Raw genomic sequence first — 27299 nt, forward strand, 5'->3', positions numbered from 1 at the left:
TGATGTTTGTGATTTCAACTAAATGAAATTCGTAGAACCTATGTTTACCAGAATATGAAATGTTTTTTCAAGTAAAACATTAATACTAGTTTTATGTGTGCCTTCTTCGTTTTGTAGCTGTAGAATGTTAAAAATTATCCATGTTAATGTTTAGATTCGCCTAAAGCTTATAGCCTTGTTATACTACACTGTAGAGTAATATTTCTATAAACAAATTTAGATTTATTATGTATATTTGATTTTTTCTTTATGTCATAGCGGGCAACTGAGCTGGTGGTTCGCCTGATGGTAAGCGATCACCACCACCCATAAACATTTGCAGAGACACAGACCTCTGCGAATATGCTGCCCACTTTTAATGGGTAAGCGATAAGGAAAGGATTGATGTTTGGAAAGAAGGAATGTACTGGGATGGGTGAGAAAAAGGCCTCCGGCTTCCCCACTCACTATACAAAACACAATAGCATGTTATTATTTCATGCCGGTCTTCTGTGAAGGTGTGGTTATTCTCCAGTGCAAGCTGGCCCAATTCATGCCGAAGTATGCTTGACTCCCACATAAAAAGATTCAATTCAGACCAAATACAGAATAAGAATTAGATCAACATCACACTTTGGGCTTATATGTAAAGCGGAGTGAGTTTTGTTGTGTTACAGCTTATAATTATCCATTACATATTTTAATCAATAGAATAAAGAAGTAAGGTATATATAGTAGTTTTCCCATTATAAATCTTACAAACTATTTTTATAAATGCTTCATGCTTACAGATCAGTGAAAATCCATCAGAATTATTAAATTTATGTGAGGCATACAATTGTTATCCGGACATTTGGTCCTTGCATTATTGGAGCAACTGGCTATCCCCTGCCACAGTACCGAAACGTTTTGATACAGCATTTTTTGTGACGGCCATAGAAGATAAAATAACTGATATTAAAAGCAATAGTGAAGTAGTTAAAGTTGAAGTGAGTGTTTATCATAAAGTTTTTATTATTTCCCTCCTTATTGGAACTTCTTATCAATATGTTGTTGTTTACCACTTTACTACTATAACCAGCACTCCCACAGCAGATTGTCAATTTGACTGTATTTCATGTTTTTTTTTTTTTGTTGTATTACTCAATAACTGTTCTTTAATGTTTTCTTGAATTTTTGCCGTGATTCTTTTCATGTTTCAATTGTGGATTTTTAATAATATATGCAAAACAAACAATAGACAAGTACCATACACAGCAACACATATCAGTTGAAGAATTGTTGTCATTTGGTCCCATTTTAGAATCTATAGTGGTCCCCAGAGATGTTGGTGACCTTTTTTGTATTTATTTTGTCCTCTCGAGACAGTGTTTCTAGACAAATCTTAACTTTACAAAATGATGTTGAAATTGTTATGATAACAATCATGAGAAGAAAAAAACTCATATATTAAGTTAACATAGTAGAAAACAAGTTTTGATTTACAAATGATAAGTTGTCTAAAATTAAATTGAGCTGTAATTTGATGCTTATCAAAATAGATGTAGATATTTAACTTGCACTTTGAAATGAGTGACTTAAGTAAAAAGAACAAAACATTTTATATGTATTATTATTATTCATTGCTATATAATTTAACTAGATTTTCTTGTAACTTATTGTTGCATGTTGGTGCATAAGCAAGTAATAATATATGCTTATAGTAAATCAGATATTCAAGGAGAAAATGTGCATACACTATTCTTCTACTTAATATTATATTATGCTTTTAGTTCTTTATAAATGTATTCTCACATTACCAGAATATTAAAAGAAAATAGTTTAACTTGAATTAGGAAATGTCAATTTTTTCACAAGTAAATGGGGTAGAATAATAGTGAATATTAATATAATTTATTCATTCTTTCAGTGGGCAAGACCCATAGATATATTGGACAGAAATAGCAAAGGGGAAGTACAACTACCCCCACCTCAAGGATACGAGTTAAACCGTATCAGTCACTTTTCAGATGTAGACAAATTGATTAATTTTGCCAGAAATATCACCAATCAGGGTAATGAGCTTATTTTCCCCATTCCAATACGCACTAAGGATGGTTGGGTTTATCTTTTACCAGGTAAAAAATCTCAATCGAAGCAGATTTCATTAAAAGGAGCATGTAATAAAAAATTACATTAAAATGCAATTTCTTTCATTTTCAGGTGATCATCAATACCCAACAAATGTAGATTATAATGGAAAAATTATAAAAAAAGACAAGACAACAATTGAACTTCGTGACACAACAAAAACTCTTCACCGTTTTGAAGCTGTTGGATCCAAAAGATATATTGTAACACATAATTTTCAACCAAGAAATCACATCAATATGGGAAATCAGATTAAAGCTGTGAATATAACAGTTTCTAATAAAGAATAAATATTATTGCCTTAGCTCTCAGCCTTATTAGGAATACAGATTGTGAAATATTATAGATATACCGTTAGTATTTTTGAAGAAAAATGGCAGGTTCAGGTCACATGTGGCCAAACAGTCAAGATGACTATGAGTTATTGGAGGTTATCGGTGTGGGGGCTACAGCAGTGGTACACGCCGCTTACTGCCGGCCGCGGTCCGAGAAATGTGCAATTAAACGTATCAACCTCGAAAAATGGAACACGTCTATGGATGAACTTCTCAAAGAAATCCAGGCTATGTCCAGCTGCAACCATGAGAATGTTGTAACATACTACACCAGTTTCGTTGTGAAGGAGGAGCTGTGGCTCGTCTTGAGGCTTTTAGAAGGCGGCAGCTTACTTGACATCATCAAGCACAAAATGAGGATCTCTAATTGCAAGCACGGAGTTTTCGATGAAGCTACTATCGCAACCGTTTTGAAGGAAGTGCTTAAGGGTCTCGAATATTTCCACCAAAACGGGCAAATCCATAGAGACATCAAAGCTGGTAATATTCTTCTGGGCGATGATGGTATAGTACAAATCGCTGACTTTGGCGTTTCCGCGTGGCTGGCCACTGGCAGAGATCTTTCGCGACAGAAAGTCCGCCATACTTTCGTCGGTACACCTTGCTGGATGGCACCTGAAGTAATGGAGCAAAATCATGGATACGATTTCAAAGCTGACATCTGGTCGTTTGGTATTACAGCCATAGAAATGGCGACAGGCACTGCCCCATACCACAAGTATCCACCAATGAAAGTTTTGATGCTCACTTTGCAAAACGATCCACCCACCTTGGACACTGGTGCAGAAGAGAAGGATCAATATAAAGCATATGGAAAAACTTTCCGGAAGATGATTTCAGAATGCCTTCAAAAAGATCCAACAAAGAGGCCATCCGCACCAGAACTATTAAAGCATTCATTCTTCAAAAAGGCGAAAGACCGTAAATATCTCGTACAAACCCTTGTCACGATCGGGCCTAGCATGGAGACTCGCGTCCACAAGGCTAGTAAACGGCAGCCAGGCACATCGGGCCGATTACATCGCATGGAAACTGGTGAATGGGTCTGGGAAAGCGAAGAGGACGATGATGATGAGGACGGCGAAACCGGCCGCGACCGTCCGATGAACCAGTTGCTCCGGGCTGATTCATCTGACAGCGAGAGCGACAGCGAATCCCGCGCTGGTTTCACTATCGGCTCAGTGGAAGCAGAAGAAGCTCCTCTAATCAATCTCGTCCTCAGAATGAGGAATGCTAGGAAAGAACTCAACGACATACGTTTCGAGTTCGCTCCGGGCAAAGATTCCGCGGACGGTATAGCCACAGAGTTAGTCGGGGCCGGTCTGGTGGCTGCTCGAGATTCAGCGACGATCGCGCAGCAGCTGCAGATTCTGGTGGACGCGCACATATTCCCGAGCGGGTCCCCATCCCCGCGGACGCTGACCTTCCGCTTGGACTCGGCCGACCCCGCCGAGCCGTTCGACGAGAAGGGCCTCATCGGTTTCGCACAGATCTCCATCGTCGACTGAATCCATCTTTCTACCTCCCCTATGGACAATAATGTTGTGAACTCGAGTATTTTATATTGAAACTTTCCACAGTGCGTTTAATCCACGTTGAGCACTTTTGCTATTTACTTGTTGACGAAGCATGAGAGCACAAAAGGTAATCGTTACTAAGTCGCGAGTTGGCTTCCAAATTATCTTAATCACTGTTGTATCGCGTGTATATGGTATATAAATAGGTGCAACGTCGCGCGCCATTTTAGTTTGTAGTCATTTAATCTTAAGCGCTATATTACTATGTTATTACGCTGTGTTCTGTGTACCTACGTATTTATGGGTGATATGGAATCCTTTAGTTTATGTCGTTTATAGCTCAAGCGAAGTAATTATTAATAAGAATGATGAATTTATACGATTTTATATAATATATATTCTTTCGTGTTTATTTCGCTGAAGTGGATGTCAAACACTGTAATTGATTTAATTGTATAGTATCGCTCAAAAATCATCCCTAAAATGGAGATATAATCTATGATTGATTAATTTATTTAAAATTATTTTAATATGTAACTATAAAGCGTATTTAGGGTATTGTATAAATCAAATTATTTAAACTATGACTAAATTGAATCAAAAATAAGGCTCAGATTAATAAAATCTTACTAACACGAAAATCGACATAAAGGGGTATATTCAATAAAATTTTGTAGTTGTCAGATGTCAAGTTATGATAAATTAAAAAAGACATATCTAAAAGTCAATCTACATTCACATTATTATAAGGAACGCTTTTCATTGTATTGCTATATATATATTTGTCATAGGGTTATTGTGAAATATTGGTAATTTTATTTGGAATATCTTGATTTAATTTGATTTAAATTGAAAAATCGAGATAAAAAAAAACCAACTATTTAAAAAAATAGCGTATGAGCCACGGACCAAACGTGCTACTGCTGCATTCTTATAATTGTGTTTCTATATCTTGAAATATTAACATCCGACATTAACAATAATCCTGCGACAAAAATTAAGTTAATACTAAGCATAATTTATCATAACCTTTTAGATACTGACATGTAATCGTCATTAAAACATATAAATTAAGTATAATTTCGTTTTGTATATAAAAGAAAACTTAAATGACGAAACCCCAAAAGTGCCATATTTAGTTTGTCTAAATATGATAACAAATCATTTAATCTCGGTGCCTAACACTTCTTGATTATATTTTTTTTTAATATTATATGTTACGAGATCGTTGCAGTGTTCAATCGGACGGATATATTCATTCAAATGATTTTTTACGTTGTTAATGTATTTGTTTGTTGCTTATTTTGGAATTATTTTTTAAATAATAAAAACATGGAACAGAATCGGCAGGATGTTTTATTGAGACTTCTATTTTTCAAAATTTACATTGACTATATTTTTAATTAAATATAATTTGTGCTTATATTAGATACACGCCAATTATACAAACCCATTATCCAAATTTCAAAGACAGTATATTATTATTTATTATTATTATTACGATAATTGCTCAATATATTTCGAATTTGATAATGACAATATATAAAGCATTTTCTTCACTCAAAAAACGAATTCATTCCAACATGAATAATATGGCTTTAACTTTCTTAAATTTTGCTACATCACACAATTACAGAAATATCTAACTATAGTTTATTCGTGTTATGGAAATAGTAAGAGATCGTTGAATCCACGCCACAGTCAATTGGAATTCTACAAATTAGAAAGTCGAGTTCACAGTGACCCAGAATAATATAATAAATAAATGATACTCCTAAAAGTTTACAAACCGAACCGATCTAAAGGAATTGGTATGGGACCGAATAAAAAATTGTTTGTACCAATATCTCATCTCGTTCACGCGTAACATATTCAATATGACATAAAAAATATTTTGCAACAATAGACGCTAGTCGTTGGAAGAAGTGAGATACGAGAATATGATACGTCATGGAACAGAACATAATTCTTTCGTAATAAACTAGGAGTGACGCGCGGTTTCGATCGCGGACAAAACCAAGTATCTCTAAAGCTTATTATCTGATAGCTACATCACGATCAAGTATCATAACAATCCTTTCAGTGGTTTTTGCATGAAAGAGTAACAAACATACACCCATGCACCCTCACAAAATGTTACGTATTTTATATTAGTTAGATGACATAGGGGAATCTAGCAAAGACATAGTTGCTTTTTTTTACAAAATAGCTTGTATTTATACTCCACTGTGAACTCACCTTTGCACAGATAACTTAATATTTTCGTAACGCGATTGGACTATAATAAATATTTTTACTGTATTTATTAACACGTTCAAAATAAAAAATACTTATTACCATTTTTATTAAAATGAATACGTAGAGGAATAGGTATTCTTATTCGTAAATTGCATTCCTTATTCTAAATGCTACGTTTACGAAAAAAAAAAATAGGAAAAATGTAGTCGTTATAAAAAAAATGCAAAATGGACGCATTGCGGAAAGTGCATTAGAGCGAAACGTTAGTGATTTATAAAGACAATTTTCGAGTCCATTTCGCATACATCCTGAGAACCGAAGCAAATCTATCAATACAACAGGCTTAATCCTAAATACTGGAGCTGTAAAAGTTGTAAAAGCAGTATAAATACAAAAATAACGTTTATACAGGTACAAAATTAATGTTGGTCCACAGAATCAAATAAATGCGCTAGGGCAACACAGAATAAATATAACGCGTTCACACAACGCGACTTCAACCCTATTACGTAACAATAACGTACACTATCCAACATTACTAACCTTTCGATTGACCTTTGCAGTTAACATATTGAATTGTTACTCGCATCTTCAATTTACAGTAATCACTTTGATTGGACGCGCACTGCGTTTTCACAACATATCCTTGAACGACTAGAATTTACATATTTATTTATATCAATGGAATTTACACGAGTGACAATTTTTGTACTAATGAAAACGTACCTAACCTTTAGTTTTTAAAGAAATGCTTATATACGCAGATTTTAATATTAAATCTACCTAGATTTTGTGCACTAAGTTTTTAACAGCAAAAGGGCAAAGTTTTTACCAAAATACAACCTTCAACAAATATTTATGTTGCTAGGTAACTGTTGGAGACAATTTTAGTATATGAATAATGACACATGGTTTAATGGGTGACAACAAAAAATGTATATTACAACAACATTAAGAACTTACGAAAATGACAAAGTTCTTATTATTTAATTAAATTCCAAATTTAAATGTAACGCTCATACAATTTTGTTTAATATACATAATAACACATCGTTTCGTGGCAATATATTTGTAAGTAATATAAGTACTGAACTTAAGATTTACGATGTAATTAATGCTATTAAATATGCTGATTTGTACGCTTTTACACAAGTAATCAGGGAGAGCATTCAGAATAACGTTATTAATGTAACTTCATCGCATTGAATAAATGAATAATAAATTTCTTACTTTTTAAACCAGATTCAGGTGGAGGTCTGTACCTTTCGATCATCAAAAACAACTAGTACGCTCAAGCCTATACAAAAACAAACCTAAACTGTCCTCAAATATGAATGTCAAAATTGAACAAACGTTAAAGCAAAATCAAGCTTATTGCAGTTAATTTAAGGTGTATTTATAAAACGTATCTAAAGTAACGGCTTAAGCTAATTTCCCAAAATACAGTAAAATAAATAGTTATTAATAATAGTTAATAGATCCTTATTCGGATGGTTTAAAGTCGTATTCACAATGTCCATTTAAGATGGACTTTTCGCGTGGAAATTTTGAGCCCCTGATTGTGAATCTAGGTGTTCTTAACGATCGATCGGTTGTTTCAACTGGCAAACCGCCTCATTCATTGTATGCTTTATGTTTTTTTTATATTTTATTATATTGTATGTACTTTTTCAACTTTATTTGATGACAGGACAGGCAAGTCTCCGATACCCATCAGCAAATACTCACGATTATTATAACAGGTTTTAAATATTCTTAAATCGACTTATTATTTACACGTGTGACTAGGCAAAGTGTACACTGTGACTTAAGCTAATTCTACAAGGCAGTAGTGACAATATGCGTGCTTTACATATATATGCTTATAATTGCGAAAATATGAAACAGTTTAAGTTGAAACATGCGATGCCCCCAATTTAAAAAAATTGTTTTTAAATTGGGGGCATCGCATCGGTTATTTCAAATTTAACTTTAGTGAAAACATATTAACAACATATAAAAGTATTAAACATTAATAACATTTCGTAGTTATAACATAATTTAAAATATAAATAAAAGAACTGAGAATCGACACGTAATAAAATCCCAAAAAAAGTAAAAAAAAATGTATAAAACTAAAGGTTTAGTACTGAATTATCGTATCACCGATAAAATAAATCAATACATACATATTTAAAAATAAATTAAATTATACGACAATTATCAACTTTTTATATTAGATGTACAAGACCTTTTAGGAATTAAACGGTCAATGTCCAAGTTATTTTTCAGAAGAAAATTAAACATAATTCTATTTCAAAGAATTAAAGTAGTAATTCAAATTATTCTGCCAATATGTTATAAAAATTATTCATGTATATATACTTTTGATTAAATAACAGGTACATTAAATACTTAGTAAAATTAAATTCATAAAAAGGCGGTTAAAAGTGGAATGTTAGCAAAAACATATCAACTATAAATATTTATATTAAGTTAAAAACAGTTAAACGTATTCACATATACTTGTGCGTGAATAATTAAGCATTACTCGTTAAAAAGCGTCCATAAATACTTTAAATTGTAACAAAGCATAATACATTATTGATTTTAATCTAAATAAATAAATTAAAATGAAAACACATTTTCAAATGTGATTATTTATGTCATTTATTTTGCTAGCAACACTTAACTGTGATGCAAAATAAAATTCCCATTCACGTATTGTTTCTATTTTTTATACAACAGTCGGGATCGAAGAATTTCGTACGTTGACCTAGTATGCCCTATTACAGTCACTCCTGCGTAAAAATAATGCGTCTCGTTCGCAAAGGTGCAATGTAATCCGTCCCGAGCGAGCGGGACAGAGATAGATTTTACATACGCCAGATTTTACATAAGAGCGACAGAGATAGGCTAGACAAGGTCAATGTACAAAACTCTTTGTAGTTCACGAGCGTGCTTTAGAAAAAAAACTTTAAATTGAATTTCTGCAATGCTTGTATTCACATGAACCTTCTCTCACTATTAGTAAATCGTGCAACCCTCTAAATTTTACATCTAAATTACCACATGGTTAAGTTTTTTCCCATATATCTTTCACTCTTTAATTGCAATTAAATTATAATGAGTATTATCTACGTTACACTTAACATACTTTTTAATCTCATATTATGCTATAATTAGATTTATCAAACAGGTAGCTAATAGCGTTCTTACCAAACATTGGCAAATCACTTTCAAAAATATGCCTTTAACACAAGGCCATAATCAAACCAAATATATATATTAGCTTTTGTGTGAAAAATGCTTATCTATTACCTAGAAATGGTGCATTATTAACCTTAGATTATGCAAAGCAATTTTAGTTTGTTTATACAAAATGTATATAAATGCAACCCGGGTACTTCCCTAAAACGTGTCCAAAAATTTGACACATCAGAATTGACACGACTAACGGCGGACTAAAGGGATTCAACTAATTGGCGCAAATTACTCTTAGGCCAACTAATTTTGTGGACTTATCAAAATTTTTCATACGTTTATATAACATTTATTGATCTGTATCAATGTTAGATACAATTATGAGATACTTAACTTTCGATTTTTATCACATCATTAATATAAATGCATAAAAAATATTGATCAGCTACAAGGCCCGTGAAAGGTAGAAACACTCGATTTTTATTAACTTTTTCCTCGATTAAGTAATATATCTATTCTCCTTACAAATATTCTATATTATTCATGTTTGGTATACGAATATAAGAGATTCTGTTCCACCATATTAGAATGTTTGTATATACCTTTTCAATTAAAATAAATAATAACGATTAATTCAAAAATCGAACGTCTTCACCTCCTATACGTAAACTTAACAAGATAGCGCACATCAACTCCCACGCACAAAGCGAATGCGAATCAAAAAAGCTCAACCACTTTCTTCTTCAGGTACTCCTTTAGCGGCGCATAATAATGATGCCTAAGCGAGACTATTTCCGGTTTCCGTTTCAATGGCCTGAATAGCGGCCAGTCAGTTTCGAATATGAACAGCATTGCTAAAGCGAGAGAGAGCCATACGAACAAAAAGGATGGAACGAATGCTCGCAGTAAGCTGAAAGGTCTGGGCGGGGGCTGTAGCGCGGGAGGCCGCCAGTCGTCCGCCGGCTGCGACGCGTGCGAGACGTGTGTCACGTGTGTTGTCGCGCCCGATTCGGTGGATGAGTGTTCGAACGAATCGCGTGTGTACTCTGGGCATACTGTGGAAAAATAATTTTATTAACACTATTTTGCAACAATTATGCAATTCCCACCAAGGTCTGACAATAGTCTTTTGTCATTAATGGTAAAAAGTACCAAATGCATTATGTCCATTCACGAGCACCTAAATGACAGGAACCAACTTTAAACAAACAATTTTATTTGAGCATTGTCTCGTAACTGCAAACATTTACCCCCACTTACCGTTCTTATCATCACGCCGCAGGTGGTCTGCGCACGCGAGCGCGATGTCGACTGCCGGCCCGCTGAGCAGGCAGCCCCCGTCGCACGCATCCCCCGCACCCCCCGCGCCCGCGCCCCCGCCCGCCCCCGTCCCCCCCGCGCCGCCCTCACCCGCGCCGCTCTCCTCCAGCGGCGCGCTGTGCGTGGACCGCGGAAGACTGCTATAACCTATACCAAGATAACGTGTCTTAAGGCTGATTTACATTGATACAGAAGCTGGTGGCGTCCAGTAATCATTTCTACTTTATTGCAAAGTGCAAAGTGTACTCTGAAATCCACTGCTACCTTAAAATACCAACAGTAATGCCTGAAATTTATCGCTATAAACAAAAATACATTGAACGTCTTTCTGCTCTTTCTGTTTCTTTATAATTTCAAAAAAAGAAACGTTATTACTAGAACTGAGCGCAGACGTTAGAAGAACTGATAAAGGATATTTGGAAGGAAAACACACATAAAATAAACACTCATCCTGCCTATATACCTGCACAATCTCAGTCCAGTGATACTGGCCTACGACCTGCGCGCCTTGCCTATTGCGATTTATAGGATTTATTGCGATCAGAAATATGAAGTACTCAATCTCAATACCAACCGAAATCTCCGGTCATTGGTGTGGAAGGCGTAGCTGGTACACTCGATGCTTTTCGTCTACCTCCAGTGCTTGATCCCTCATCCTGTAGACAAAAATTATTGAGTCTTAATTGGGAACTCGAACGAATAAAGAAACATTCATTTTTTGTTTGTCTTTATTGGATTTTTTCAAAGCCTGAACTTGCTTCGGTTAACAAATTTACAATAACATCATCAACACCTGAAATATTATTGTTTAGTGTATTAGCAAACTTTTAATGAGAAAAAGAACTAAATAATATAAAAAAAGAGAAAAAATCTTGCATATATTTTAGTATTTCATACATCTTTGTAAATGCATATATTTTAGCTGTGTTTTCTATACATCATATATCTTCATTAAACAAGATGACATTAATAAATAAATAAAAAATAACTGTACATACCTGCGAATCTCTAGGAGCCAGTAGTCCGTCCCTTTCTAATATCTCTCTCTCAGTCCTACCCACATACTTGAACTTCGTGCCCCACGAGAACAACCCCCCACCTGAGTACACACACGCGTCTGAGGATGAAGGCAAACTGAAAAAGAAATCTATGAGTATATTTGGCATCAGTCAACGTGCTGATGTTGGACCATTTAATGTTTTTATGTTTTGTTGGTTAATTTTTAATATAGTTGTTATTATTTTTCAAAGACAGAATGTTAAAAAACTCGAGTAATATTATTGAAAAATAACATTTATAAAAAATATGTGTTTTCTTTGTATCAATATAGTATATAACTTACGTAAAAAACAACATTTGTTCTATTGCACAACACCACACATGTCGGCACGCGGCACCACTTGGACATTTAAATCCAACTGTATGCTTTTTCTGAAATATGAAAATGTAAGCATGTTATAAAAAAAAAACAATTGAATATAATAAAAATAATTGAAATTCAAATTTTTTATATCATTTTAAAATAATAATCATTTAAAAAATCATCACCAAATCAAATTTTTTTAATGCTATGACTTTTGATAGTGCTAATTACAACCTTACCTCAGGATAGTTAAGGTGCACAATGAACATGCGTCCTTCGAAGTTGATCTTATGTACTTCAGACCATTTGAAGTGGTGAGTCTTCCGACTGCCTTGGAATGTCAAGATTCCACAATGATTGATGCCCAAGTAGAGCTGATTGCCTCTGTGATCCTGAAATACATAAGTTTCTAGATCTTAATCCTACTATTATTAGAATCAAAGTTTCTAAGTTTACATGTACATATATTTATTACTCTTTCACGCGAAAACCACTGAATGGATATTGAGGGTACTTGACAGCGTCGTAGCGAATGTAACACATAAGGTGGGTTAAAGATCAAAACCAATTTTTTTTATTTTTATAAACCTATCTCTTGTGTTTCAACAAAGATTTAAAATTATCTTTCCTTTTGATATCTAGGCTCTGTGGCATGCTTTATTTTAAATATGCCTAAATTAACAAATAATTTAAAATAGTTGTAGATACTACTTGGAAGGCCCTTAAAGAGTTTAAATGTACCCTAAGCTGATGTAGTAACCTTTTGTGGAATCATAGAACTCTTATATATTATAGTAGAAGAATTTATATATTGTGGTATAAAACAATGTATACAAAGATTAAGAAACACTATGTTTTTTAAATATACGACTTCATACGTTATCTTGATTTTTAATTAATGTCAATAGGTTATCTTTAAGCACTTGCACATGCAATGGAATGAAGAGAAAATAATTGTCCATATGTAGCAAATATGTTATTACAGACTACTAGACTAGAATATTAGAACTATATCACAAATCAATTAATAAATTAATTGTTGTACCTAAACATCAGACTTGATTATTATTAATTAATATTAAAGCAGTGGTGGCTCAGTGGTGTGGACCTTGGACTTCAAAATCGATAAGTCGGGTTTCGAGACCGAGCGAGCGTGCAGGAAATAAATTGATTTTTCAATTTATCTGCGCATGTACATCACCACTGCTTAAAACGGCGAAAGAAAACATCGTGAGGAAACCGGCATGTCCGAGAATCAAAAGTTCGACGACATGTGAAATCTGCCAACCCGCACTTCGCCAGCGTGGTGGATTATGGCCTGCACCCTCATAGGAGGCCTGTGTCCCAGCAGTGGGAACATGTATGGACTGATGATGATGATGAATTAATATGAGACCATTTTTCTATCGGTCACGGCATCACGCGTCAAAAGCCGGAACGTTTTCACTCACACATACTAATGCTGCACTTCTCTTCTATGTGAGCTTAAGTCATTCAGCCTCCTGCCTCACCTTAACAGGATGTGGATCCACACCATATGTGTCAAGTTGGCAACCAATCTTCAGGAAAGACCTCTCTGCCTCCTGTGTGGACATGCCCTTAACACCACCTGTCCCTCCAGGTGTACCCTCCACTGGCTCTCTATGCAATTCCTATATAATTTTGTTTACTTAAAAGTTTTTACTTATAAGCATAAATTATACATCAAAACTACAATTACGATTTTAAAAATATGACAAAAAAATTATTAGTTGCTTAAAATATGTACAAGCCTACTGAAAAAATAAAATCAATCTTACTGTGATTAAAAATTTTAATTGTTATATATTTCTAACAGATATTTAGAAACCATAGCACATAGACAAGTTAATGGCATATATACCAAGGAACTTGCAACCTACATGTCTATATTGAAAATAAATCAATACTCAATGCAACATGTCTTGTACAATAAAATATTCATAATTACTATGTATAATAATAGATCTAAATCCTCACCTGTATCCTAGCCTCAATAGCCTCAGTTTGTCTTAGTAGTAATCGCATTTCAGTCACATAATTACCAACATGTATACTAGAATCATAATCACCAAGTTCAACTGAAAAGTGTGTTATAATTGGATAATTTGATGCATTAAATTGTCAGCCATGTTACAGATCACAATCAGGTAACAAGCTAAGGTATTTTCCATATTACAGTGAAATATCCAACACAGGAGCACAAAGCATTTGATGAAGGTAGCTTTCAAAAGGGGGCATTAAATCTTTTAGGTGGCTATATATAGGGATCAACTTAACCAAATACAGCCCAATACAGGTCTATAATATCTAAGGATTAAACCTCCTTGTAACCTGTTCCCAACAGGTTTAATCTCTAAAGATAGACCTGTATATGGCTTAAAATATAATTTTTTTTCACAATATTTATTACATTCACAAAAAACATAGATGACAAAAATCATTGTTTTTGTATGCTGCTCCAGTTCTAATCCTCCACTTTCAATAATTTTTCTAACTTTTATTCACCAAAAACTACATCACATTGATTTAAAAATGACTGACTAAAAAATCTCACTTTCTTTACTCTTGTTTTCAGTACACTTCCAACCAGTTTGAATCTCTAACTTTTTCACAGAATCTTAGTTCTGTTGGCACTGAAAACCGAGATACTCACTTTGTATGATTAGAGCTCCCAGCATAGCAGCTTCATTTGATGTACAATAAAGTCTTCCGTGAAGCAGGTCTCGTTTCAGTTGTAAGTAAATTTGAAACCGTGTCACATCTTCTTTCAGGAGCAATGGATTCGGAGGATAGAATTTTACACGAAAACTGAATAGTATTGGTGATGCATCTAGAAAAATAATTGTATTTGATTAGAAATTCATTTAATCAAATTCTATAATAACTGGGAAACAGTATAATCCAATCCATTTATTACCAATTAGGAAAAATTAAAACATATTTACTACTTTGATATTACTGTTAATAACTTATTATCACTACTTCATAAAAATTGAGGTCTTACCCTTAACTTGTTTCAGTATTAATTTAGCTAAGTGGAGCCAATGCTGTAAATATAAAGTAGATTTATTATTATGAAGACATGAACTTAATAAACAGACATATTAACCAACGTTTGTCTTACCCGTTGGCCGTTAGCGTCGACATATCTTAACCCAAAGTAATCTGTTTCAGTCAAATTTAGTTGCTGGCAGACATGTTCCAAGAGAAATTTGCCTTTATAGCTAGGCTAAAAAATTAAGTCACTGTTTAATAATATACTATTTTCGAAGAATATGCAGTTATTATAGCTCAGAACTATCGTTCGTCTATTGTTCTATTATTTCACACATAAAAATAAATACGCAAATAACAAATATAAAACACTTACATGAAATTCACACTCCAATATTTCGGTATCTTCTAATAATCTCACCGTACATTTGTATACTATATTACTGTCTCCTCGGCTTTTGAACATACTGATTGCGATAATTTTTACTAGAGCTATGCAGTCAATATTATTAAATGGACATAATTAAATAACAACTAAGACCTTATCAATTCACTAGAGCAAATAGGAAACTATTGATCAAAAAAAATATATTTTACAAATTTAATTGCGTGCTAGAATATTCATCTATTTAATTCATATTTATTTCCATAATTAGTTTTTCATTTTTCATTACATTTAGTTTCAATAATTTATTTTTATGTTCTGTCAAAGTTTAAATGTCAATATTACAGCAGTACAACATTCCACAGATTTAATAAAAGTTACACACAAGTTACTTCAGAAACAGCCTACTTTGTAAAAGTGTAAGATACCTAAATAAATAGAAATTTTAATAAATTATCTTGTTCATTTTATTTTATTTTAAATTATATGATAACCCTCCGCCGATGTTTCAATTATTATTTAGGCATAATAAAGTCGAAGATCCAATAAGATTTTATAACATTTCACGTTTAAATATACCAAGCTATGTAAGTTTGACCATTGTATTATTATCATGGTTGTTAAAGCTTCTCATTTATTGTTTGATCTAGAGCTTAACCCTGCGGTTTTGCTCTTGGTGTGATTAATTTGCATAATCATTTTCAGGTTTGGATTTAATATTATTTTTTACAGATTAAACCGAAAAATGATAAAAATCCTAAATTATGTTAATATTTGTGGATTGGTTCTTCTTTTGGACGGAATGGAAAATGAATAATTTAATACCCATAAAAATTTATTAACAATTTTTGTAGCCAATAAATCCATCGATATATTTTATTAAAGCAACCCCCAAACACAATATAAAAATTACTAAACGAATAGAGAGGATGTAAGACGAGGAGACCACTATAAAATAATGTTGCAATCTAAAAAATAGCAGTAATATTAAGAAGAAAATGATAAAATGAGAATAATTTGTTCAACAAGATATATCCTAGATGTCCTGGAATATATTCATGAATTTACCATGCATGCTAATATTTTATCATTCTTATTGAATAAAATAAAATGATATTTTCTAAGTATAGCTTAACTTAACTGTTTTTTAGATAATGAGACAAAATTGGTTTTTCAAAAATAAATCGTCAAAAAAATCCTGACTTATTTGTATAATACTTCCTCTTTTTTTTTAAAGTATAAAAGTTTACATTTTTTTCATTCTAATGTAAACTACCTACACAAGAGGTACTATTACGTTCTATCCATTGATGGTATCAACCAACGATTTTGAATATTTTCACTTAGTATAAGTATCAATTATTATCCACGCATTTTTTTCTGCTTACTTTGAAGAGTATTTATTTTCAATGGCTATTAATTATTTATATTTCCTACGTTTCAATTGCATAAATATGACTTTTAAACAAATTGTTTTATGTCTGCCTAAGTTCTTTCTGAATAAGAAATTTCTACATTTTAAAGATCTGAGTTTCATTGTAATTGCTTATTTAATGAAAAGGTATTTAAAATAATACTACTAATACCTTATTTTTTATTCTTAAGCTTGAATATGGGTAATTAAATATTTATAAATGACAACACACATATCCGGAAATGACTCCTTTCCTCTCCTTCCAGCCGAGTGAAAATCCATTTCTCGTCCATTCTGTTGGAGTCTTTCTCGGATAATACACGCTATCCGTGGTGAGTGTCGGGAAAAATTTGTTAAGTGCAGTGAAAATCTCAAGTGATTATAATATTATAAATCACCGCAGTATTTTAGTGTTAGTAATTAGTTTTTTACGTTTTGATGTAAACTAGGTTACAATTTCACATTTTTTTGTATTCCCATTGTGATTTTGATATTATGGTGTAATTAGTCTTACATCTCCGATTCTAAATGATACTTTGATTTGAATAGTATTTCTCTAATTATTGTTAGATCTGCATTTGTTTTAATAGATTAATCTCCATTCTAATTTCAAAATTGTGAGTGCTTACGCGTCATAAAAGTGACCGGCACATGTCACCACGTGGTTGTGAATCACCTTGTTTTTCCAGTTCTTACTAAGAGTTTGATTAAAATTTGTACATGATCGGTGTAGTAACTAGTTGAGACGGATTTTTTACTCGTTTTTTATAATTAATATTTCATCGTAATGGCTGACGTCCATTGTTAAAATGTCAAGATAGGGCGAGGCGGCCATGCGGCCGCCATATTGCCGGCCGCGTATCATTTTCATTCACGATTGCGACCTTGCTAAGGTGCATCACAAGTGTCTTAGTTTTTTTAAATAAGTAAGTTAAATTTGTTTTTTTTTTTCAATTTCAGACAAACCAAAAATGGGCAAGGAAAAGATTCACATTAACATTGTCGTCATTGGACACGTCGACTCCGGCAAGTCCACCACCACCGGTCACTTGATTTACAAATGTGGTGGTATCGACAAACGTACCATCGAGAAGTTCGAGAAGGAGGCCCAGGAAATGGGTAAGGGTTCCTTCAAATACGCCTGGGTATTGGACAAACTAAAGGCTGAGCGTGAACGTGGTATCACCATCGATATCGCTCTGTGGAAGTTCGAGACCAGCAAATACTACGTCACCATCATCGACGCTCCGGGTCACAGAGATTTCATCAAAAACATGATCACAGGAACCTCTCAGGCCGATTGCGCCGTACTCATTGTCGCCGCCGGTACCGGTGAATTCGAAGCTGGTATCTCAAAGAACGGTCAGACCCGTGAGCATGCCCTTCTCGCCTTCACACTTGGTGTTAAGCAGCTGATTGTGGGTGTCAACAAAATGGACTCCACTGAGCCTCCATACAGCGAGTCTCGTTTCGAGGAAATCAAGAAGGAAGTATCTTCATACATCAAGAAGATTGGTTACAACCCAGCTGCTGTCGCTTTCGTACCCATTTCTGGATGGCACGGAGACAACATGCTGGAGCCATCCACCAAGATGCCTTGGTTCAAGGGATGGTTGGTTGAGCGCAAGGAAGGTAAGGCTGAGGGTAAATGCCTGATTGAGGCTCTCGACGCCATCCTCCCCCCTGCTCGTCCCACAGACAAGCCCCTTCGTCTGCCCCTGCAAGACGTATACAAAATCGGTGGTATTGGAACAGTGCCCGTGGGCCGTGTTGAAACTGGTGTCCTCAAGCCAGGTACCATTGTTGTCTTCGCCCCAGCCAACATCACCACTGAAGTTAAGTCCGTGGAGATGCACCACGAAGCTCTCCAAGAAGCTGTGCCCGGTGACAACGTAGGTTTCAACGTCAAGAACGTCTCCGTCAAGGAATTGCGTCGTGGTTATGTTGCTGGTGACTCAAAGAACAACCCACCCAAGGGAGCTGCCGACTTTACCGCACAAGTTATTGTGTTGAACCACCCTGGTCAGATCTCCAACGGATACACACCTGTACTTGATTGCCACACAGCCCACATTGCCTGCAAATTCGCAGAAATCAAAGAAAAGGTTGACCGTCGTACTGGTAAATCCACAGAAGACAACCCTAAATCCATCAAGTCTGGTGATGCTGCTATCGTCAACCTTGTGCCCTCAAAGCCTCTGTGCGTTGAGTCTTTCCAGGAGTTCCCTCCTCTAGGACGTTTCGCCGTCAGAGACATGAGACAAACTGTGGCTGTAGGTGTCATCAAGGCTGTCAACTACAAGGAAGCTGGTGGTGGCAAGGTCACCAAGGCTGCTGAGAAGGCCACCAAGGGCAAGAAGTAGCTAGCACTGTTAACAGCACAATTCTTTATCCAGCTGCGATACTTCATTCACCGCAAGGTGTTCCGAAGGAAAGAAAGGCTACAGACTCATTCCTTTTCTACATTTTTTACAAGGCTTATACTGTAACATTATTTTATAATTTATAAGGTTTATTATACATATATCTGAGATATTTTGTTACGACTTCCAACTAATGTAAATTCATAGAATAAAGTAGCCTCAAAAATATTTTTGCATTTTCATTCTACATTCCTTTTATATTTTGCTACTTTAAATTCACAAAAATCACTAATGTTATGAATATATATATTATGATTCACAAATTAAAATAGTATCATAACTAGTTGTAGCCAACAGATTAAACGATTTGCATATAGCTATAGATTTAATTTATAATTAAGAAAATAATCTGTTATACCTCATTTTCTTGTTCACTACTGTTACAAATTGAATGAGTATCTGTACAATGTATATAAGTAGCTAACTTATAGTGATCGGTACTTCCTGCCTAACTGCAATAACATGAAAATTAAAAAAAAATATCAAGTCTCCCACCCAAAATATTCTTATTGAATTGTCTTCTGATTAGGGGCAAAACCAGATTTCCATTTTACCAGTATTCATTTACTTGTCCTGTGACATTTAAGAATCGAAATGACCATAGTTATCACACTACCCAAAAAATTTGGAGGAATGCCAATAACATATGTTAGGTTATTCACCTTTATTTTGTATTGAGTTTCATATTAAACTAGAACATACACGTTAACTCCTAAATCGGATAACATAACATACGAATACATGCTAGTACCGAAGAAAATGAAATTTACATAGGTATTAAAGGGGGAAACTAGGCACATACATACCTACTTTAAATAACCGTAAGGGTAGGTACGTATGTATTAATCGATAATATAATTAATATATTAAATTAAGCAATATTTAATTTATCTAGTTATTTCAATTAATTCTATTGTAGTCACCAAGAGATTGAATCATACAAAATTATTCTGAATGCTTGTAGATTTTTCATCTACGATCTAACTGTACAGATAAGTGCTTTTCCCGATAGAAAAAAAGACATTGCAGGAATCAGAAAAAATGCGCATCTGCCTGTATCTATACATATAACCAAACAGTAAAAAAGCTGTGCCTGTTGATTGAATATAATAATACTTGAAGGCGGTATAAAAACGGCAATAAGACACGAATCCAAAAAAAAAAAATATATCGGTATGTTTGCTTGTTTGTACACGCTAATCTCAAGACTTCTGGACGGATTTGGATGAAATTTTGCTGTAAAGCATTAAGTCGGGGCAACATAAAATCTATAATTTATTTTGGAAACAGTTGTTTTAGCACAGCGAAATACAGCGCTTAGATGTTCACTTTTTTACACCCTATCGAAATTAAAAGAAGAATTTATGTAAAAGTAAATTGAAAAGTAGCATGTATTCACACTTGAGTTTTTTTAATTAGGAGTTTAAAAGGCACATATTTGAATTAAATTAATTCTAAGAGGAAGTAAATAAGACGGATGTTTTTTCTATTTGAGTCCCATGCGCTCATAAAAAGATACATATTTCTCATAAAAAAAAAACCGCATCTGACCACTTACGGTCTATTTACTTAGTAAGATTATTTTAGCGTCGGCGCAATTGCCATAACCGTTTTTATGTGTTAGATTTACTGAAGCAAAAGAGTTTCTATGGTTCAAAAGATTAAAAAAAAAATGGTTATATCAATTCTGTAATAGTAAGTATAAAACAATAAATAAATTTAAAGGATTACAAAATTTTATAACCATTGTTCATTCTAAACCAAAGGCTACATACATACCTAAAATTATTTCTAATTCTTAAGAAAAAAGTGTTTGAATTGTAAAGAATGCATCTAGCCAAAGCATATAAAATATATAATATATTCGTCAAAGTTAAAAGTATCTTACTATATGCAACAGCCACAGAATAGGATATCATGTTTAGGAAAATGCACCACATTAACATTGGTGTTTCGGGGGCAGTATTAAGGGCCTTGAACCTGCGAAGAACCCATAAGAAATCGAAGAACCCATCATGTTGCAGATTCAAAATTTCGACAACATGTGAAAATCCACACTCAATTAGTATAGTGGACTATGACCTGCACCCTCATATGTCTGCTGTCAGAATATATGGGCTGTTGGGGATGTTCGGTATCAAATTAATGTGATTAGTGAGTTTATAGTCATTTTACACCATTCAAATGTGGCCAATGTAAACTGACCCAATTTGAATAATTCATTCCATTTTTATTTAATTGTAGGACCTTGTATTTACTTTTATACTCTTGTATTTTATATTATTTTTTATTTTACTCAAATAGCTAGCTAATATTCTATCACATTTAATAAAAACATTTATTCAATGTTAAATCTTAATTTATTTTAGGAATTGATACATACTATGAACTACAATTAAATTTAAAGCACTATTCTCCACTTAATTCCCTTTCCTCCTTTTCAATAACCGTTTGGGCCCAAGCTTCTGCTTGTTTATATCTCTTTCTTGTAACATGCGGTTTAATCCACATCTTATTGATTACAACGACTATTCCTGCAACTGCAAGACCCATAAAGAGTTTAGAGGGTAAGTTGGACTTACTAACCCAACGTGATACTGGATTCATTTTTCTCGGTACTTGGGGTTTCCTTTGAGGGTGTTTGAATACCTTTATTATTTTTTATGAAATATTCTGTAATCAGTGGTTGCCAAATATATATTCCACCAAATACTCCTAAAACAGTTACTAAAACTATTTGCCCGTTAGTCAGATATCTTGGTCTTCGTATTCTCATAGTATGTTCTTGAAAATATCTTGTTTATAAAGCAATTGTAGTTCATTAATAATGTTGGTTTCGTAACATAACCCCTGAAATAAAATATATATGCTAAATAAAGTTTGTCAAACTGTCAGCTATGTGAAATATCACAGTCAAAATCAATGTCGAAGTATAAGAATAAAAAGTCAAAGTCAAACAGGGATAACATAACAGGGATATAAAGGTATCTGTTTTTTTTTTTGTCTAATACCTAATCACGATAGAATTATTTGCAATATCTGGTGATCGGCGCGAGCAACAAATCGTGGTTTTGGTAACTAATTAGAAACTAAATAGCTACAAAATCATGTACGATTTTCTTTGCAATTTTGCAATTTTGCCGGTTTCACCTTGCTAGCTTGATATCACAATAGCATGATTTGCGATATCTGGTGATCGGCGCGAGCAAAAAAATCGTGGTTATGGTAACTAATTAGCAACTAAATAGCTTCAAAATCATGTACGATTTTCTTTGCAATTTTGCTGGTTTCACCTTGCTAGCTTGATATCACGATAGCATGATTTGCGATATCTGGTGATCGGCGCGAGCAACAAAATCGTGGTTTTGGTAACTAATTAGCAACTAATTAGCTTCAAATTCATATATAGTTTTTATGCAATTTTGCTGGTTTCACCTTGCTAGCATGATAGAGCTGTATTGTTATACTACCAAACAAAAGTGTAATAATATATACTACTCTTTCATCTTTGGTTGTCATCATTTTGACAGAATTCGTTAATCGCATGTCATAATCTTTATTACGAATTTGATCAAACCTCGAGATCTGTTTGTTTAGTTTTGTCCGCTTTCTCTGAAATTTTATCTTTTTATTTTATCACTTTCTATATATTCAATAATTCTAGCCTATAAAGAAAAAGCACAATAATGAACTTAAAACGAAGTTTTCCGAATATATTAATAACAGGTACATTTTAGAGGTTATGTTTATATTGTCATAATACGCATGGAGTAGATTTAATGCCGAATTTCAATATAAATAGGAACTCCTGGAGTGGGAAAATCAACCATTAGCAGACAATTGGCAGACCGTGTAAAATTTGCGTGGAGAGAAGTCTCCAAGTTGGCCGAGGAACACAATTGCTTAGATGAGTTTGATCCAGAATACCAATGCCCTTTCCTCAATGAAGATAAAGTAAGTTAAGATGAATTAAATTAATACTAATACTGTACTATATACACTATGCGACCCAAATATTTCGTCGAATGGCGAAGCGATCAAATAAGAAAATAAAAAACCATAATTGCCCAACTTGTGTAGGCCAACAAGTGAGATGTGATTAGTTTTATACAATGGAGTAAAAGCTGTTACCATTTTTATTATATATTGTTTGTGTTTCACTTGTCTATCTTATTCATACAACAGTGTATATCACATATCTTTTTCTTGTTTAAAGTTGCTGGATGTCATGGAAGGAATGATGGCCAAAGGTGGTAATATTGTGGATTATCATGGCTGTGAATTCTTTCCAGAAAGATGGTTTGATGGCGTCTTTGTTATAAGGACAAACAATACAACATTGTATGATAGATTAACTCAAAGGTAAGTGTTTGAACATGATAAATAAGAAAAAATTTAATGATGACATGACACATGACAATAAAATAGCTCCTGATTTGTATTAAAACCTTTCTGGCACTATGCATGATTGTATGCTTAGTACCAGTACCATGGTGCTTGTGTATTGCAACATATTGGTTGACACATGTATGTTTTTTAATATGAACGGTGTAGATTCACCCCTTCCACAAGGCCCTACTAACCACAACCACTCAGAACTTCAGAAACAATACATACAATGTTATATATACAATTGCCTTCCATGTTTCAAAGACCCTTATATGCTTATTTCAAACTTGAAAATTGAAACTGTAATTTCTGTACTTAAATAATTTCTAATTGATAAGAAATCCAATATATAATTTAGGGGATACACAGGGAAAAAATTAGAGGACAACATACAGTGTGAAATATTTGAGACCTTACTCGAGGAAGCACAATCATCATACAAGCCTGAAATTATTGTAGAGCTAAGGAATGACACTGAAGAACAGTTGCAAAGCAATGTTAATACTATTGTGGAATGGATCGAGAGATGGAAGGAAGAAAATATATAATTTAAGGATATTCTGTGTTTTATTCCTCAATTTAACTTATAGTATAAAAAATATCATATTTGTAAGATGTTGCTAATTATACACTTAATAATAATAAATACGGGCTCGTTTTCCGCAACTCGACGTCAAGCGCCTATTTTGCGTGAAAGAAAAGGAGGGGGGTAGCCAGTCAAAGCTGGAACCATCCCAGCTCCTCCATGAAGCTAAGCAGCTTGTGAGGGCTGCTGAAAACCTCAGGGAGGGACCTAGGACAACCCAAATGCCTTGCCCTGTACTCCGCAACCGCCGTGCATTCCATGATCACGTGGGCTGCCGTTTCTTCAGTCGTCATGCACGCTCTAAATAACGGACTGTCAATAATCCCTAAGTCAAAGAGATGCTTGTTAAAGGGACCATGACCTGTAAGGGCCCCTGTAATTGTACGTAATTGTAATCTTCTTAATTATACACTTATTAAACAATAACCAGCAACCACACTATTTCTGGACGTTAAATATTTTTTAATGAATGCCATGAAGTATGGAACATGCATATAATTCATGTTTATTTAAAGACACTAAACAATCTTAAGTAATCTTTTTTTCAATATGTTTTTCTCTATGTGCATCAATGTGAAAATCATTGGGCAGATTTTAACATACTTGCGTACAGAGATAGATTATAGGCTACAGATTATATGAAATTTCATTGGAAGTCTTTAAAAAAGAAAGCTTGAATAAGATAGTTGATAAGTACGCGTCTGTCGTCTTTGAAAATCCTCATAGAACAAAAATTTATAGCGAGCGAGAACGTGGGCGAAAAGCGAGTATGAAATAAATATTTTACAAATAATGTATGCCTTCTTTTTTTGTAGTTGTAGATAGAACAGTGGCTCAAGGATTAGTACCTCGGACTCCAAAAGAAAATACTAAAATGAACTTTTAAATTTAACTCATTATCCCAGCATGTCCAAGATTAAAAAGTTTGACGATGTATAATATCTGTCCTACGTGGACGACTCGGGGAGTTCTTGGCCAAAATAGCCTAAAGGAGCTCACAAAAATAATAAGTTATATAACATTTCTAAAGGAAATAATTTAACTAAGAAAATTTATAAAACCATTCATAATATGTAGGAAACATTTAAATTAAAACAACCACATATAAATAACCTATTTATTATTATTCCACTGACAAATATAAGAAATGCATTAAAAATTACTTTACTGTATTTGACATTATTGAGTTTTATCTATACAATTTCATTTCAATTTGAGACAGAGCTTAGATAAACACTCAATAACTTAGACTAGCTCTCACATAGTATTCAAATGGAATGATAAGTAAATACTATACAAGAGCAAACTGGATACATTCTCACCACTTTCTATTGTTAAAGGCGCATTCACACACACATTCACTCGCAGATCTTTCACATATTGCTTCACAACTCTACAGTTCATCCTTCTTGGCATTGCCCTTTCTGTCCCAGCCCTTAAGCTCGCTGCTGGCCTGTTCGGCCACATACTTCAAGAAGTCTTCGATAGCGCGACCACCCTGCAATGGAACAAGATTTTTGCTTAGATTTCTATTTTAATGATGCAAAAGGACAGTGGAACATTCTCATTGATTCAAATGAATGTAACTGTATATTAATTTTTGCCAAGGCCTGAAAATTTGAAATCAGAATTTCAATAATTTATGATACATTTCTTTGAAATGGCTAAAAATTTCATAAAATACAATTGAAAGCCAATTAGTATTATACTTACAACCTAATATCGATAGAAACATAATATTTACATGCAATACATTGAAAATAAACTTTCTTAAATACTCATAATACGTGAGTTTTATAATACATATTCATAAAATAAACAAACAGAACTTACATTGTATCTAACAGGTCTCTTGTTGGAGTCCTTAGGCTTCCAGTAGATGGTGGGGAATCCAGAGACATCATACAGAGACTTGGGCCAGTCGTTGGCAGTAGCGTCAATCTTCACAATGTCTACTTCTTCACCTTTCAGCTGAATACAGTGTCATTTTTATAAAAAAAAAGTAATTATATCAAATCTTAATTTAATAACAATGCAATGGTACTTTATGGCAATAGAAACACTATATTGTTTTTTATGTTATTATCGAGTGTGTGTCGAAATAAATGGTTTTTTTTTCTTCCTTATATAAAAGAAAATAGACAAATATAGATGTCAAGTCACAATCACGATAGGAACCATGATTTTCATCAATATTATTATATAATAATAAGCTATATCAATACAATGAAAAAAAATTTAATGTGTTGAGTTGTTATCTATCAGAAGTGGAGACCAGGCTCTCGTTTGTATGTCCGAGGTCCTAGGCAAGGGGATTGGTGTACTGTAACATACAGGTTAGCATATCTCTTTCAGTTTCCATAGTAAATATAAATCACCTTTTCACCAAGTTCCTCCCACACCGGAGCGAGTTTCTGGCAATGTCCGCACCAGGGTGCGTAGAACTCGACGAGGGCATCACGTCCGCTGTCAGTCACCAGCTCCCGGAAGTTCTTGCCGACAGCCACTTTCACTGGGCCAGAGTTATCTTCGGGAACCGCCTCCGACTTGATGAAGGGCTCCAGTTTACCGGCCAGGAGGTCCTTGCTGAAGGCCAGCAGGTTCTCGATGCTGGAATGAAAATAGATATTTGTTAATGTAAAAGATGAATTAAAAAAAAAAAAAGATATTTTCTATAACAGTGAAATATCATCAATTTCTTATTTTTTTATATTACTAGCTGACTGCTGACCCGGCATACGCTGTTCTGCCTTATCCTTACCATTTAGGGATATCAAAAATAGATGTAGGCTCATTCTCAGACCTACCCAATATGCATACAAATTTTCATAAAAATCTTCTTGCCGTTTCGGAGGAGTATGGTAATGAACATTGTGACACGAGAAATTTATGTAGTGTATCTTTGTATATGATGTGATAAGATTGACACGAAAGAATGTATGTATCATATAGACATGTGAAAATTTTCATTATTCAAATTAATTAGTATGACCATAGGACATCCAAGATAATAAAATATGTA

General features: G+C 33.9%; 7 protein-coding genes across 9 annotated transcripts in view; 4 read left to right on the plus strand and 3 right to left on the minus strand.

The window, feature by feature from the left end:
* LOC119829276 (nucleoside diphosphate-linked moiety X motif 19) overlaps positions 1–2436 on the plus strand; it is a 4476-nt gene extending 2040 nt beyond the window's left edge. For both annotated transcript variants that reach the window (XM_038351712.1, XM_038351711.1), the window contains exons 3-5: positions 771–968; positions 1889–2096; positions 2182–2436. In XM_038351712.1, coding sequence (XP_038207640.1) covers positions 771–968; positions 1889–2096; positions 2182–2399 — 624 coding nt within the window. In that variant the 3' untranslated portion in view covers positions 2400–2436. The remainder of the gene's footprint in view (positions 1–770; positions 969–1888; positions 2097–2181) is intronic.
* A 13-nt stretch (positions 2437–2449) lies between these two features.
* LOC119829275 (STE20/SPS1-related proline-alanine-rich protein kinase) lies at positions 2450–4602 on the plus strand. The gene has a single exon (XM_038351710.1). The coding sequence runs from the start codon at positions 2483–2485 to the stop codon at positions 3950–3952; it is 1470 nt and encodes a 489-aa protein (XP_038207638.1). The 5' UTR covers positions 2450–2482; the 3' UTR covers positions 3953–4602.
* A 3545-nt stretch (positions 4603–8147) lies between these two features.
* Positions 8148–15780, minus strand: LOC119829768 (FERM domain-containing protein 5). The gene is made up of 12 exons (XM_038352471.1): positions 15457–15780; positions 15211–15315; positions 15091–15133; positions 14740–14916; positions 14064–14164; positions 13577–13717; positions 12305–12457; positions 12045–12133; positions 11701–11836; positions 11277–11358; positions 10643–10849; positions 8148–10437 (listed from the first exon to the last, which is right to left on the minus strand). Exons 1-12 carry the CDS (start codon positions 15544–15546, stop codon positions 10100–10102), a joined length of 1662 nt encoding a protein of 553 aa, XP_038208399.1. The 5' UTR covers positions 15547–15780; the 3' UTR covers positions 8148–10099.
* Positions 15781–17097: 1317 nt separating this feature from the next.
* On the plus strand, positions 17098–19470 carry LOC119829450 (elongation factor 1-alpha). Of its 2 annotated transcripts, none has more exons than XM_038351951.1 (2): positions 17098–17211; positions 17840–19470. In XM_038351951.1, exon 2 carries the CDS (start codon positions 17851–17853, stop codon positions 19240–19242), a length of 1392 nt encoding a protein of 463 aa, XP_038207879.1. In that variant the 5' UTR covers positions 17098–17211; positions 17840–17850; the 3' UTR covers positions 19243–19470. The 2 variants fall into 2 exon arrangements, with proteins under 2 accessions (XP_038207879.1, XP_038207880.1); XM_038351952.1 differs by lacking the exon at positions 17098–17211 and adding an exon at positions 17270–17291.
* A 2173-nt stretch (positions 19471–21643) lies between these two features.
* LOC119829443 lies at positions 21644–22228 on the minus strand. The gene is given in 2 exon segments (XM_038351943.1): positions 21644–21910; positions 21912–22228. Coding segments are annotated over 2 exon segments (366 nt in total). The 5' UTR covers positions 22079–22228; the 3' UTR covers positions 21644–21711.
* Positions 22229–22868: 640 nt separating this feature from the next.
* On the plus strand, positions 22869–24249 carry LOC119829470 (adenylate kinase isoenzyme 6 homolog). The gene is made up of 4 exons (XM_038351993.1): positions 22869–23028; positions 23105–23256; positions 23519–23664; positions 24050–24249. The coding sequence occupies exons 1-4, from the start codon at positions 22989–22991 to the stop codon at positions 24237–24239; spliced, it is 528 nt and encodes a 175-aa protein (XP_038207921.1). The 5' UTR covers positions 22869–22988; the 3' UTR covers positions 24240–24249.
* A 1131-nt stretch (positions 24250–25380) lies between these two features.
* LOC119829316 (protein disulfide-isomerase A4-like) overlaps positions 25381–27299 on the minus strand; it is a 2921-nt gene continuing 1002 nt past the window's right edge. The window contains 4 exon segments of the mRNA XM_038351786.1: positions 25381–25705; positions 25707–25775; positions 26111–26248; positions 26656–26949. Coding sequence (XP_038207714.1) covers positions 25535–25705; positions 25707–25775; positions 26111–26248; positions 26656–26949 — 672 coding nt within the window. The 3' untranslated portion in view covers positions 25381–25534.

The sequence above is a fragment of the Zerene cesonia genome, chromosome 10 (assembly GCF_012273895.1).
Source record: "Zerene cesonia ecotype Mississippi chromosome 10, Zerene_cesonia_1.1, whole genome shotgun sequence".
Classification (NCBI taxonomy): Eukaryota; Metazoa; Arthropoda; class Insecta; order Lepidoptera; family Pieridae; genus Zerene; species Zerene cesonia.

Bases quoted from the DNA above. Each gene is read 5' to 3' on its own strand.
- LOC119829450 (XM_038351951.1), top strand. From the start codon at position 17,851: ATGGGCAAGGAAAAGATTCACATTAACATTGTCGTCATTGGACACGTC.
- LOC119829470 (XM_038351993.1), top strand. From the start codon at position 22,989: ATGAACTTAAAACGAAGTTTTCCGAATATATTAATAACAG. The intron at 23,029-23,104 runs GTACATTTTAGA...CAATATAAATAG, and splicing joins TCCGAATATATTAATAACAG to GAACTCCTGGAGTGGGAAAA. The intron at 23,257-23,518 runs GTAAGTTAAGAT...TCTTGTTTAAAG, and splicing joins CTTTCCTCAATGAAGATAAA to TTGCTGGATGTCATGGAAGG.
- LOC119829768 (XM_038352471.1), bottom strand. From the start codon at position 15,546: ATGTTCAAAAGCCGAGGAGACAGTAATATAGTATACAAATGTACGGTG. The intron at 15,134-15,210 runs GTAAGACAAACG...TTATATTTACAG, and splicing joins TCGACGCTAACGGCCAACGG to CATTGGCTCCACTTAGCTAA. The intron at 12,458-13,576 runs GTGAGGCAGGAG...TATGTATTTCAG, and splicing joins TGGATCCACATCCTGTTAAG to GATCACAGAGGCAATCAGCT.
- LOC119829275 (XM_038351710.1), top strand. From the start codon at position 2,483: ATGGCAGGTTCAGGTCACATGTGGCCAAACAGTCAAGATGACTATGAG.